Source organism: Typopeltis vanoorti, chromosome 26, assembly GCF_054136105.1.
Source record: "Typopeltis vanoorti isolate ZY-2024b chromosome 26, IOZ_Tvanoo_1.0, whole genome shotgun sequence".
NCBI classification, from domain to species: Eukaryota; Metazoa; Arthropoda; class Arachnida; order Uropygi; family Thelyphonidae; genus Typopeltis; species Typopeltis vanoorti.
In genome coordinates this window covers 7,462,930-7,476,352 of record NC_143574.1, presented here as the reverse complement: position 1 = coordinate 7,476,352, position 13,423 = coordinate 7,462,930, and the positions used below count along the sequence as shown (strand labels likewise).

The 13,423-nt window shown below is 35.4% G+C and overlaps 1 protein-coding gene across 3 annotated transcripts in view; it reads left to right on the top strand.

Annotated features, from left to right (window-relative positions):
* Positions 1-13,423, top strand: part of LOC150092298 (phytanoyl-CoA dioxygenase domain-containing protein 1-like) — a 138,530-nt gene that overhangs the window by 81,600 nt on the left and 43,507 nt on the right. For all 3 annotated transcript variants that reach the window (XM_090414894.1, XM_090414892.1, XM_090414893.1), the window contains 2 exons: positions 3,759-3,780; positions 11,014-11,139. In XM_090414894.1, the coding sequence (XP_090271020.1) occupies positions 3,759-3,780; positions 11,014-11,139 (148 nt within the window). The remainder of the gene's footprint in view (positions 1-3,758; positions 3,781-11,013; positions 11,140-13,423) is intronic.

The following is a 13,423-nucleotide window of genomic DNA, read 5'->3' as shown; positions in this document are numbered from 1 at the left end:
ATGCATCCAAATTTGTTGAGGTTTGGCATGTTCCTAAGGGCTGAGGCTGATTCCATGAAAAGCCTTTCATATTTGAACTTGCTGCGGTGTATTACTGTGGCTTTCTTCCACCTTATTCTGTGCCGAGTATCCAGAGCATGGTCTGCAAGCCCAGAGTGGCTGTACTAGTGAAGTGTCTTTGTTTAAGTTCCCATTGAAGATGGCAACGTGACATTGCCGAAATATCGGAAAGTATATATTAAAGTTGTTTTAATTTATATTTCTAGTTTACGCTGTCTATTCCTTAAATATTTAATTATCATGTTTAACCAGTAAGCCTATCTACAAGAAGAAGATGATATAGTTAGTGGGATAGAATGGGAAATGCATAGTGGGTTCAGGAAGGATAGAGAGAAAAGAATGGGGGGGGGAGTGTTATTGATGATAGCCGATGAACTGTAATCAAAGAGAGTAGAAGTTCAACTGCAGGACAATGAAAATAGCATGTTTAAGGCTATCTGGTGTAAGATTGAAGCCAGCAGAACAAAATACACAGTTGGATGCTGCTGTAGACAAGATGATGGAGATAATATGCATCAGCAAATAGAATCAATGAGTGGAGGACAGGTAATTATTATGGGGATTTCAACTATGGGAACATAGATTGGAAGGAGGAGAAGGCTCATGGGATGACAGAAATGGATTTTATGCAGTTGCTAAGGGATAATTACCTGAGACAGCATGTAATGGAATATACTAGGGATTCGAGAGTGCTTGATCTAGTAATTGCATCTGAGTATTTGTCTATAATGAATATGACCACATTGCCACCAATTGGAGAGAAAATGATCATATGGTCTTGACCTGGGAGGTAGCCATATGTGTGGAATTTTCAGTTAAGACAGATTATATGTGGAATTACAGGGCTGGTAAGTATGACAAGCTTAGGAGATTGCTTGGATCAGTGCCATGCCATGTAAAACTGCAAGGACTCGATGTTGATAGTGCATGGGAAGTGTTAAAGTTTGAGGGAGGTAATGGCAGACTGCATACCTGGAGTCAGGAGAATAAATCAAATGGGAGTTAAATGGATGAATATCATCATCAAGCTGTAGCTGCAAAAAAAGAAACAATTGTGGAGGGAATTTAAGGAGAAAGATTATCTCAAGGCACAGGCTAGAAAGGTAACTAGTGTAGTAAGAAAGGCAAAAGCAGATTATGAAGGGAAGTTAGCAATGCAGGCTAAAGAGAATCTCTAACAGTTCTTTCAATATGCTGCAAGTAAAAGAAAGAATGTATATGGTAGAATGATTTTAAAGCATGCTGATGGTAGGGAAGTAACTGAATCAAACTAGTAGAATCATTAAGTGAACACTTGGCAAAATATACCAGGTGTTGATATTGCAGGAATGAAAGAGTTAAAGGCTTATACGGGAACTGAAGTAAATGAAATGGAGGTGCATAGCATATTACAGAACCTTAATGCAAATACAGCTGTGGAATTTTATGGTATACCAGCTTGAGTTTTATCTGAAGCAGCAAGGAAATTATCAGTGACTTTGACCATATTGTTTAACCTCCCAACCGGCCATGACGTCTATAGACGTCCAGCTAAATTTGGATACAATTCTGTAAATCTATTGAATAACATGGATAAAAAGTGCAATTTGGTCTCACTACTTCATCCACCTCAGCTGGTAGAGAACTTAATCTAAGTGTCGGCTCTGGGTTAGTCCCAAAGGGGTGAAAAAGAGGGGACAAATAGTTCCATTGCATAATGGAGGCTCCAAGACTGATGGCAAATTAACAAGTGATCGGCATATCAGGAGTTGTTGTCAAAGTATTGGAGAAGCTAGTCAAGAGCAAAATACAGGAATGGATAGATGGAAATTGGATACTGTATGGGGGGGGGGAGCATGGTTTTGTGAAGGTAGGTCATGCCTCAATAACTTTCTCACGTTTTATAACGCAGTAACAGCTAAGATGAATAAAGGTAATGGGTTTACAGTGATACTGCTAGACTTTGCAAAGGCCTTTGACAGGATACCACATGGAATTCTAATCAGTAAACTGCATCACATGGGGGATAGATATAGGGTTGGTGAGATGGATAGGAGGATGGTTGATGGAAAAATATCAGAGAGTAGTTTATTCAGGAGTAGAGTCCAAAAGAAGGCCTGTGGCTAGTGACATGCTGCAAAGTTGTTCTGTTCCTGGACTGCTGCTGTTTAATTTGTTCATTAACAATATAGGAAAGGATCTGAGATGAATTGTTCAGTTATTTGCTGATGATGTAAAGTTGGGTAGAGCAATAGTTAATACAGATGATGTCAAAATTTTGCAGGATGTTTTGGATAGATTGGTAGACTTTGCAAAGGAGAGTGGATGTCAGTTTAATGTGGCAAAGTATAAGGTTATGTCTTTTTTTGGGGTGATAAGATTACCAGATGTATACCACATTGGTGGAATTGTACTCCAGGAAACTGACGAAGCCAGAGACTTGAGAGTGTTAATGGATAAGGAGTTAAAGTTCAGGGGACACATTGCAAAAGTGGCTAAAGCAGCTCATCAGATCACTTGGTTACTGAAGAATACTTTGATGAGCAGAGATAAGCAGGTTTTTCTTTATTGAGCCTTGATAAGACCTATCTTCACTACTGTTATGCAGATCTGGACACCAGAGTTTCTTGGTGATGATGATGAGGAGGAGGTGGAGAGGATCCAGAGGCGAGTGACCAAGATAGTAGCAGGTCTATGGAATGAACCTTATGAGAACAGGTTGAAGATTTGTGGGTTACAGAAACTGGTTGATAGGCAGAAAAGGGGTGATATGATTGAGACATACAAATTACTGAGGGGTTTTTACAAGATTAAGTCAGAGGAAATTTTTCAGAACAGGTATGTGTTGGTAGGAGAACTAGGGACCATCCAGAAACTGAGTAAGAGTGTAAATAGCAAGGGTGTTAGAACTAGGTTTTTTGCTTGGAGAGTAGTGAATGAGTGGAATAGGTTGCCAGCGTTTGTTGTGGGTGCAATGACTGTTAATGAGTTCAAAGCAAAGTATGATAGATACTGCGCAAATGTTGGATAGTTCTTGACATGATGTTTAGGGCCTCCCTCAATGAGTCTAAGGACTCCTTGGAGTTGCCCATAATAATAATAATAATAGCAATCATAAAAAGTTTAATATCAAGGAAGAGAAGGTAAGAACAAGTAGGATTCCACAGAACTCAGTACTGGAGCCATTACTGTCTTTATATTAACAATATTGAAAAAAAAAATATTGCATGGAAATTATGCAGGTATTTATAGATGATGCAAAGCTGAGAAAAGTTATTAATAACAGTGCTAGCATAGCTACTTTTCAGGCAGATTTGAATAGAATATTAAGGTGGTAGAGTGTAATTGGGATTCAGAGATGGAAGGCTGTGTGTTCTATTGATAGGACTGCACTGACCAAGGTGGGAGAGAGGTCAGGAATGTTGGTGTGATGACTGACATTGAATTGATGTTCAAGGGTTACATTACAGAAGTGGTAAAGCTACCAAGTGGAGTGCTATACTTACAATTTTCTGTCAGAGTTAAGGATATGATGCTTCTATTGTATAGAGTCTTTATCCAAAATGCATAGAATTAACTAACACATTTTAATCGTGATGCCATACATCTCTTCCATGATAGCAAAAATTGCAAATTTCTTATGTACCATGTAAAATAAGTAAAATTTGTTTGTTAATATGAACTCCATATCAGACAATTTAAATCTATCTATTTTTCAGAATCCACAAATTGGAGGAGAAGGTAAGTTTTTCACTTTTGTTAATTTATTTCATAATAAAGGTTAATTTGTTTTTATGTACAGTTATAGTAAAATAGAAGAATAAGTTGATCTTGTAAATTGTATGACTTTAAATTCTCTGCAAGTTACTTCTTGCTTTCTAGAAACAATGCATGGAGACTGACAGGCATGTCTATATCTAAGGTTAATTAAATCTTTTAATGGTAAATCTCCTGCTTTTGATATTGAACCATTTCAGATGACAGTTTTATACTTATTCAGATTTTCTAAAAATAACTTGCTCATTTCATAGATTACTGTATTCATATATGATGTAAAATATATTTATATTGTTGATTGTATATTATCCCTTCTTGTAAGTTAAAGGAAGTTACATTATAGACATAGAGTAAAGGAAAATTAATCTGAACATTAGCTTCCCTCTCAGGTTCCATGACTCACCAAAATTGTGGATAGCCTCTGATAAAGGCAACTTCCCTTCCCCCCCCCATCTTATTTCTCCAGACATTACAACTCTCTTTTTCCGTTTTTTTTATTTTTTTATTTTATTTTTTTTTTTTTATTCAGGTGTTGACTATAGAATTGAAAGGAGTGGGCTCACTCCTTTCAATTCTATAGTTAACTTTCTTAGAGCATTTTGAGATGCAGTCTATTATTATTATTATTATTATGGGTATCTCCATGGAGTCAGTACACTCATTGTGGGAGACCCAAACTATCAAAACAATATCTATCATACCTCTTCCTGAATTCATTTACAGACAAAGAACTCACAACTGAGTCAGGCAATGCATTCCATTCATTCGCCACCATCTGGGTGAAAAATCTAGTTCTCATACCCTTGTTAACCACACTTTTCCTTCATTTCCAGGGATGACCACTTGTTCTTCCATTACTATCACACAGCTGAAATATTTCCCCTGCATCAATCTTATAAAAACCTTTTAGTAATTTAAATGTTTCTGTCATATCCCCTTTGTGAATTGCAGAGGTTGGTTGATAGGCAGAGAAGAGGAGATATGATTGACAAACACAGGAATATGATTGACCTAATATTAATAGACCAGAAATGGAGAACCCCAGTTCAACAGTGCAGATCATTCCAAGGAGCTAATATTGATTCGGACCACAGCTTAGTGATTGCGAATATAAGACTGAAACTGAAACAGAAGTACAAAGGAAGTTCCAAAATAAATGAAGACAGGTTAAGAACAGCATATCAGAACATATTGGAAATTAAGCCTAAGACCCCAAGTGAAAAACAAAATATAAATACAAGAGCAGAACAACTGACTACAGTGCTAAAAAAAGCAGTAGAGGAAGTAATTCCTGAAAGAGAAAAGATTAACAAGAAATGGATAACTCAGAAAACCCTAAAATTAGTACAAGAGAAAAGAGAACTGAAACTTAAAAGAGATAATTCAGAGGCAGCAGATGAGTTATACTATCAAAAATGCAATAAAGTACAGAAGCAGCAAGATCTGATAAAGCCAAATGGTTGGAGGACCAGTGCAAAGACATTGAACAGTACCATGGAGAACACAAAACTAGAGAGGTCTACAAACTTATAAGAAATGTCAATAGGAAGTGGCAAACAAGATCAGTAGCAATCAAAGATGAAAATGGTAAAGTATTGATGGACAAGACAGAAATCATACACAGATGGACAAGATATTGCAGCAAACTATATAAAAATCAACTAAATGATACTGCAACAGAAGTAATAAAAGAACTAAAAGCAATCTCTCCACCAGCAGAGATCTTTGAAAATGACATCTTGGAAGAGGAGGTGAATAAGGCTATAAAACATCTCAAGAACAACAAGATTCCTGGAAATGACAACATAATAGGTGAGATGCTAAAATATGGGGGAGAATCAGTTGCAAAAGAAATACATAAGCTATGTAATGAAATATGGAGATCAGGGTATGCCCCGAAGAGTGGAAAAAATCGGTCTTGGTTGTTCTTCATAAGAAAGGCAGTGCTTTAGAATGCACCAATTACAGAACTATTGTATTAATGAGTCATCTTGGCAAAGTGCTGATGAAAATACTAACAGAGCACCTGAAGGGCATATGGAGGCACATCTTCCGGATGAGCAAGCTGGATTTCGACAAGATCAAAGTACAGTGCAACAAATACTTGCACTAAGACTAATAACAGAGAAAGCTCGAAGAAAGAACAAAAAGATATATTGTTGTTTCGTGGACTTCCAAAAAGCATTTGATAATATTGACCAAAATATAACATGGGCTGTCTTGGAATCCTATGGTGTGGACAATAAATTGATCTGCCTGCTGAAAGATATAAACAGCCAAGCACAAGCAAAAATCAGAATAGCAGGTGAGACTGGAGATTGGTTTGCCACTAGTCAAGGCACAAGACAAGGGGACCCAATATCACCAATCATCTTCATCACACATCTGGGAAGAACACTAGATAAGATTAAAGAAGAAGGTGGAGGCATTTCAATAAATGACATGAGAATAAACTACCTCTGCTAAAGATGCAAACTAAACTGTGCATTGTAGAAACCTGTTTTCAGCAACATGCTCTATGGATGCGAGGCCTGGGTACTCCTGAGAGAATCTGAAAGGAGGATATTGGCATTTGAGAGGAAGTGCTATAGAAAGATCTTGAGAATAAGCTGGATACAGAAAGTGAACAATGAGAAAATCTACAGACGAATACAACCATAAGAAAACCTGATCCAGAAAATAATCAAAAGGAAACTACGTCTATTTGGCCATATATGTAGAATGAACGATGAGAGAAAATTATAAATGTTACTGTTTGGAATGATTGAAGGAAAGAACAAAAGAAGAAGACCAAACAGAGAATGGGGTGATGACATCGTCAAATGGTGCGGAAACTCTATACACAAATTGAGTCATCTTGCACAAAACAGAATGCAATGGAAGAATCATATCAAGATGGCAGCAGACACCTACAGGCATTGGACCCATGGTTGTTGTTGATGATGATGATGATCATATCCCCTCTTCCCTGCCTATCAGCTAATCTCTTCAATCCACAAGCTCTCAATCTATCAATGTAGGGAGCATTTTTTTACATCACTCACCAACTTAGTCACTCTTCTCTGAACCCTCTTCACAACCTCCTCATCTCCAAGGAATCCAGGTGACAGACTTGAGCACAGTAATCCAAATGTGGAAGTATCAATGCCTTATAAAGGGAATAATAACCTCTTTATCTCTGGATGTTAGTGTGTTCTTCAGTAACCAAGTAATCCTATGTGCGGTCTTGGACACCTTAGCAATATGCCTGCTGAACTTCATCTCCCTATCCACCAACACCCCGAAGTCCCTAGCCTCATCAATCTCTTGGAGTACCATTCCATCAATGTAGTACACGGCTGTCTATTCATTATACCAAAGTTTCAAGTCAGGCTATGGAAATTTTTGCTGAGTAGTATATACTGATGAGGCACTCAATGTGTTGCTTCTCAACAAGCAATCATGCTCATTTCACTCTATTCTCAAATGATAAATAGAAAACACTTGTGTTTTGACATGCAGAAGCAAAGAAGTTCCCTTGTATAAAGTTTTGATCTGGCTACATATGGACTACTGCATTCAGATCTGGTTACCTAGATTTCAAGAGAATGAAGACAAGGCCTTGGTAAGACCTCACTTGGACTATTGTGCACAGGTCTGGTCTCCTGATTTCCGTTTTGATTCTGATATATTGGAGAGAGTATAAAGGAGAGTGTTAAAAATGATATCAGGATTCTGGAATACTGATTATGAAGACAGATTGAGAATTTGTAGACTGCAGACACTAGCAAACAGGAGAAAGAGGGGTGATAATTGAGACTTACAAACTTCTGAAAGGGTCATACAGGATTTCAGTTTATGGACAGTGGGGAAAAGACAAGAGGGCATCCTTGGAAGCTGAGAATGAATGCTGCCAAGAAGGGGGTGAAGGCTAGATTTTTCTCTCAGAGGGTGGTGCATGATTGGAATGGAATACCATTGGATGTTGTGAGTGCAAGCAGTGTAAATGAATTTAAGAATAAGTATGATAGTGGTGTGTGTAGTATGTGGCCTCCCTCGATGAGTTTCTAACTCCCTGGAGGTGTCTCTTAATAATAATAATAATAATAGGTCATCTGTATTGGCTATATTGATTATATGTATTGAAAATACAGGTAATCTGTATTTATTTTAGTTTTGTAGATCTGGAAAAGGCATGTGACAGATGCTAAGAGAAAAGCTACAATTATATGGCATAAACAGAACATTACATATTCCAGCCTCCTTTGAATGTTTTAGATTTTCAATGGATTTTTCTACCTCAAATATAGAATATTTACTTTTGACTGCATTCCATCTGAGTACAATCAGCCATTTTTCTGTCTCTGCATATCTCATTTAACAGTCTTTCAAAGTAATTACTCCAGACATTCAGAATATTTTTTATCTTCCATTTTTATGTCACCATTATCATCTCTGAATCCTTTTGCTGGACTCTTTTCTCAATTTCTAAGCTTTTCCAGTAATTTCAGAATATTTTGCTAACTTCATGATATGTGTCTTCTATATTCTTAACAAAGTCTTCCATTATTTTGTATAGCTATTTTTCATAACATCTTAGCATTCTTACTAGGCCGTCACGAAATTCATGCTTTTCTATCCTAACAACTTCAAATTCTCTGAAGGATTAAAACAAGCATATAATTTCTTGTCCATTAAAGCCTACTTTGTTAACCAGCACTAAAACGTTTTACAACTCTCTCTCTCTGATCTGGAGTACTTAATGATAAAATATATATAAGTAGATACATTTTTCTACTTATATATATTTTCTATATATAAGTAGAAAAATGGTGATACACCATTTTTCTACTTATATATAGAAAATATATGACTGACTTTTGCATTGATTTAATCCTACTATTTTCCCATGTCTATCTCCTACTGATTAGACCTCAGTAAAGATTGAAATCGGTCTGTGTAGCAAATGACCCTTTCCATAATGTTTTTACATTATGGGATACTGAGGCATTGATACTGAGTCAATAGCCTCTCTGTACAAATAGACTAGTCAGGAAGATATACTTCATGTCCAAACTTTTTGTTTACATTCGTGTAAAGATTAAAACAAGAATATAATTTGTCAAATATAATAGACTGACTGATTCAATAAGGGAAGCATGTAGTGACACTGTTTGCAAGGAGAGAAAAAAAAAATCAAAATTTCATGATTGCCTCAATAAATTAAAGAGGCAGTCTTAGAAAAGAAAGTTCATTAGTTGTTTGCAAGTAAGTCTGCAGAGTATCCTAGGTGAATGTAAGAAAATTATGTTAAAAATAGATAAACAAAAGTTTATCTATTTTTATCTTTATGAGTTTATCTATTACATGGAAGATAAATAGCAAGAAGATAGCAAAATGTTTGAGAGGTTATTGAAAATTCATAGTAATGAAGGAAAGAACACTATAAAAAGAATCAATGATAAAGCTGGCATAAAAATTAAAGAAAAGAATATTCTGAATGTCTGAGTATTACTTTGAAAGATTATTAAATGAAGTGGTGATAAAACTGTGGTCGAAGAAATGTTCAAATATGGAGAAGTTTAAAGGTCTGGATAATCAGAGTAGAGCTCTTATAACACCCTCTATATAAAAAAGGGAAATAAAACTGAATGGAGGGATTACCAAGGAGTTTCATGACAAACTTAAATAGGTCAACAATGTCTGATGGAAATTTAGAAATACTTCCAATTTCATTTCAAAAATTATAAATTAGAAACTTGACTTTTCCAATTTAATAGTCAGTTTTGACATTCTCTCTTTTTCTTCACCAACGTTCCACTAAATGAAACCTTGGAACTGTTAGCTTCTAAATTTACATCAGACATTGTTGACTATTTAAATTTGTCATAAAACTCCAGATATTTTAGCTGGAATGGAAAGCTTTACGAACAAAATGCAAATAAGTTTTCTGGTTTCCCCAAATGCTGTAAACTTTTACTTTGACCATTTTGAAGGAAAAAACTCTACTTTTGATTCAGAACCGTGTCTTTGCATCTGGAATAAATCATGTCATGAATTAGATGTTTTCCACAAAAAATGAATAGCCTTCATCACAGAATCAAATTTACCTTGGAAATAGAATCGAATGGAGTTTTTTAATTTCTTCATGTATGTCCTTCTAAAGAAAGAAAGAAATAGTTCCTTATTCACTTCAGTCTACTACAAACAGGTCTTCTCTGGTAGATATATTTACCACACATCATCCCCCCACAGAAATATGGTATTATTAATTGCCTGCTGTCAGGAATCCATAATGTCTGTTCTTCATTTGTGGCATAGTTTTAATAACTGCCTCTCTGGCTTCAACTCAAAAATTATTAGGAGAAACATCAGCTATTTTTCTCCTCCTTCTGCAAGAAGAGATAACTCCCATAGAATCCCATTCCTTATATCATGCTCTTCTTAATGCGTTTCTCTTATCATTAAGAAAGTTCATCTTTCAACCATATTTCGATCTATTAATCAAATTAGCTATAAAAAAAAATTTTTTAAAAAGCCATGTCATAAATCTGGCTTTCCTGAACATGCAGTTACTAATACTAGCCATAGGATCTTCTGGGATGATACTAAATAATTGCATAGTTGTTTTCACAGATTTGAATGTCTTTTTAAAGAAAGTGCTGAAGTTCCTTCTCCAATGCTCTAACCATAACCTCATTGATGGATTATCTATGCCCAAAATTTTGGAAATTGTTATGAGTAATTGTATTTCATTTTTTTTTTTTTTACGTTAAAAAATTTTTTCTATTTATAGTTACATACGCACACTCACATATCTATTTTGGATCCTAATAGTAATCTGTTTACCTACTTCTATTCTAATCTGTTTATGACTGCACATGAAAATATATAATTTTTTATGCACCTACACTATTACTGTTTGAATTTCCCAGTTCTTTAATTAAATATTTAATTAAACAGTTAATTAAATATCTATCATTAAATATCATTAAATGCTGCTGTGTTCATGTATTTTTTTTTATGTTTCTGAATAAATAATATACAAAGTCGGTATGAAAATTAGCATGATCATGAAATGATTTGTTTATATAAATTTATCTTAAATATACTTACATTTAAATCTGTGAAAAACAACTCCCCATTGTTCTTTGTTTCATATTTTCTTAAAAAGACAACAGTGCTATGTGTAATAATTTTGAAGTCAATTGTTTGCAGTTGTTCCTCACCAGGATGCAACTTACCTTTATACTGACCCTCCAAATGTATTGGGAATTTGGATTCCACTTGAAGATGCTACCCTGGAAAATGGATGTCTGCACTTCCTTCCTGGTTCTCATAAAGGTAAAGTTGGTTTTCCTTCATGATTTCTCTTTAAAAAAAAAAGCATACATAACCTGTCAGATATTTGTTTCACAAATTAATCATGAGTTTAAAGGATATACATACTGTCCGACCACAGATGCTAGAACTTTGACTGGCAGATTGCCGAAAAGAGTCAGTTCATGTTAAAGGGGAGAAAAGAATAAGGCAGTGTACGAATTCATCACCAACATGTGAAATCACATGCTTTATACTCAAAAATTTCCAACTATTGAACAAGCAAAATAGTTACCACTTTAAAAACTAGAATTTTCATCAAAGAAAAGCTAATTTTCTGATGTATAATAATAAACACTTATCCTATGAAATGCATTGATTACCCTATTATCGGAATGGATTCACCTTCTGCTATGTGCAGAAGTGTTGAAAGATCTCTCATCTGTGGTCGGACAGTACTGTTAAATTATCTGTAACAGCTAGGAAATTTTTTTTCACATAAACATTACATATGGCTTTTTAATTGGTTTTATGTCCATTAATAAAGCTTCCATTTTGTAAACTTCATCATCGTTGCTATTTGTATTGGCATTACTGATTGAAATGTGGATGCATGACAATTAATGTTAATATCTTTAATGGCTTGCTCTTTCTCAAACAGCAAGACCTTATTATTCAGTGGCTAATATAAAAAAAAAGAATGAATACTCACTAATATGAAAAACAGAGAAAAGAAGAGAAAAATTGTCAGAACTTATAATGAGACATCTCATGTGTAATTTTGAAATGCTTTATTAAAGTGACCACTGAATGATTCATCTACACCTTATTCTGTAGTTATTTTTCTTATTAAATAATTCATGTACACTTTATTCTATAGTCATTTTGCTCACTGAGTAATTTGTCCACACTTTATTCTCTAATAATTTTCCTCTCACAATATTTTTTTTCTTCTTCTTCTAGTAACATACTAAAAGAATTTCTTTTTTAGTTAACTTTGTCCATTTTCTCTCTTATTCTGATTCCATTCTCTCTCTCTCTCTCTCTTCACTATTCTTGTCAGCTATCTAATGCAGCTTTATCACTGAAACATACTTTTGACAGGAATTATTATTATTATTACACCCTCCATGGAGTCAGCAGACTCGTCGTGAGAGTTGATGGAAATTTTTTCATTTGGCTATGCTACCAATTATATATTTGGTTTAATCCTTTATCTAAGGAGCCTGTGTAGCTCAGTGGATGTGGCATTTGCACACCATGGGACTTGGCTGCACAAAGGAAGACTTGATTTCGAGTCTAGTCGGCGACTAGAGAAAATTTTTCTAAGCCTTTTTTCGACCGGTTCCTGAGTTAGTTGATCTCTGGCACGGGCAAGCGGGTTTTTTCTCCTGGAAACTTGGGTTTTTCGTCCCATAAACTCAAGAAAATCAACCGTAGAACCCATATTATTTCAGACATTAAATACGAAGGTTAGAGTTAGGGACCACGAGATGGCGACACTTGTTGAGCCGTCACTCTTCACTGCATGTCGCTTAATTAGTGATAACCTTGGGCCAGCTACCTCTGATTGTGTACCAGTGGAGATGGAACTGCCCACTCAGTCTCCAAAAGTTAGATAGGGCTAAAAACGGCCTCGCCTGCTCCCTATATACGAGAATAAAAAGGCGTTAGGTGATTTTTTAAAATTTTTTTTTTTATCCAAGTGTAAGCAAACAAAGTTTGCACCTGAAGTATTTTCAGGACTGGGGCAATTCGTGGCAAAGGTGGTATAATTCTCATCACTTGCCTTAGTATCCCATAATGCAAAGCACATTTCCTTGAGTACATGTATAATGCTATGCGTGATGAGAAGCTATTAGTGATGAGAAGTTATACCACCTTTGCTGAACTTCCTTATACCTCCTTATACTCCTGAAAATACTTCAGGTGCAAACTTTGTTTGCTTACACTTGGATAAAGGATTAAACCAAATATATAATTGGTAGCATAGCCAAGTAAAAAAACTTCCATCAACTTATCTCTAATCCAGAAAATTTTAATAATAAGGTGTGACACCTTTTGGCAACTGGTATATGGATATATGACTTCTCCATTATTTCCACCTTAGTATCACCACCGCTGGGTCTGGCTCCCACTGATGAGACCTCAATAATGGTCAAAACTGATCTGGGTAATGACCCTTCCCTTAATGCATAGCATTATACATGTCTGCAAGGAGATGTGTTTTGCATTATGGGATACTAAGGCAAGTGATGAGAAGTTATATAAGTCACCTTTGGCAAGTTGCCCCAGTCCTGAAAATACT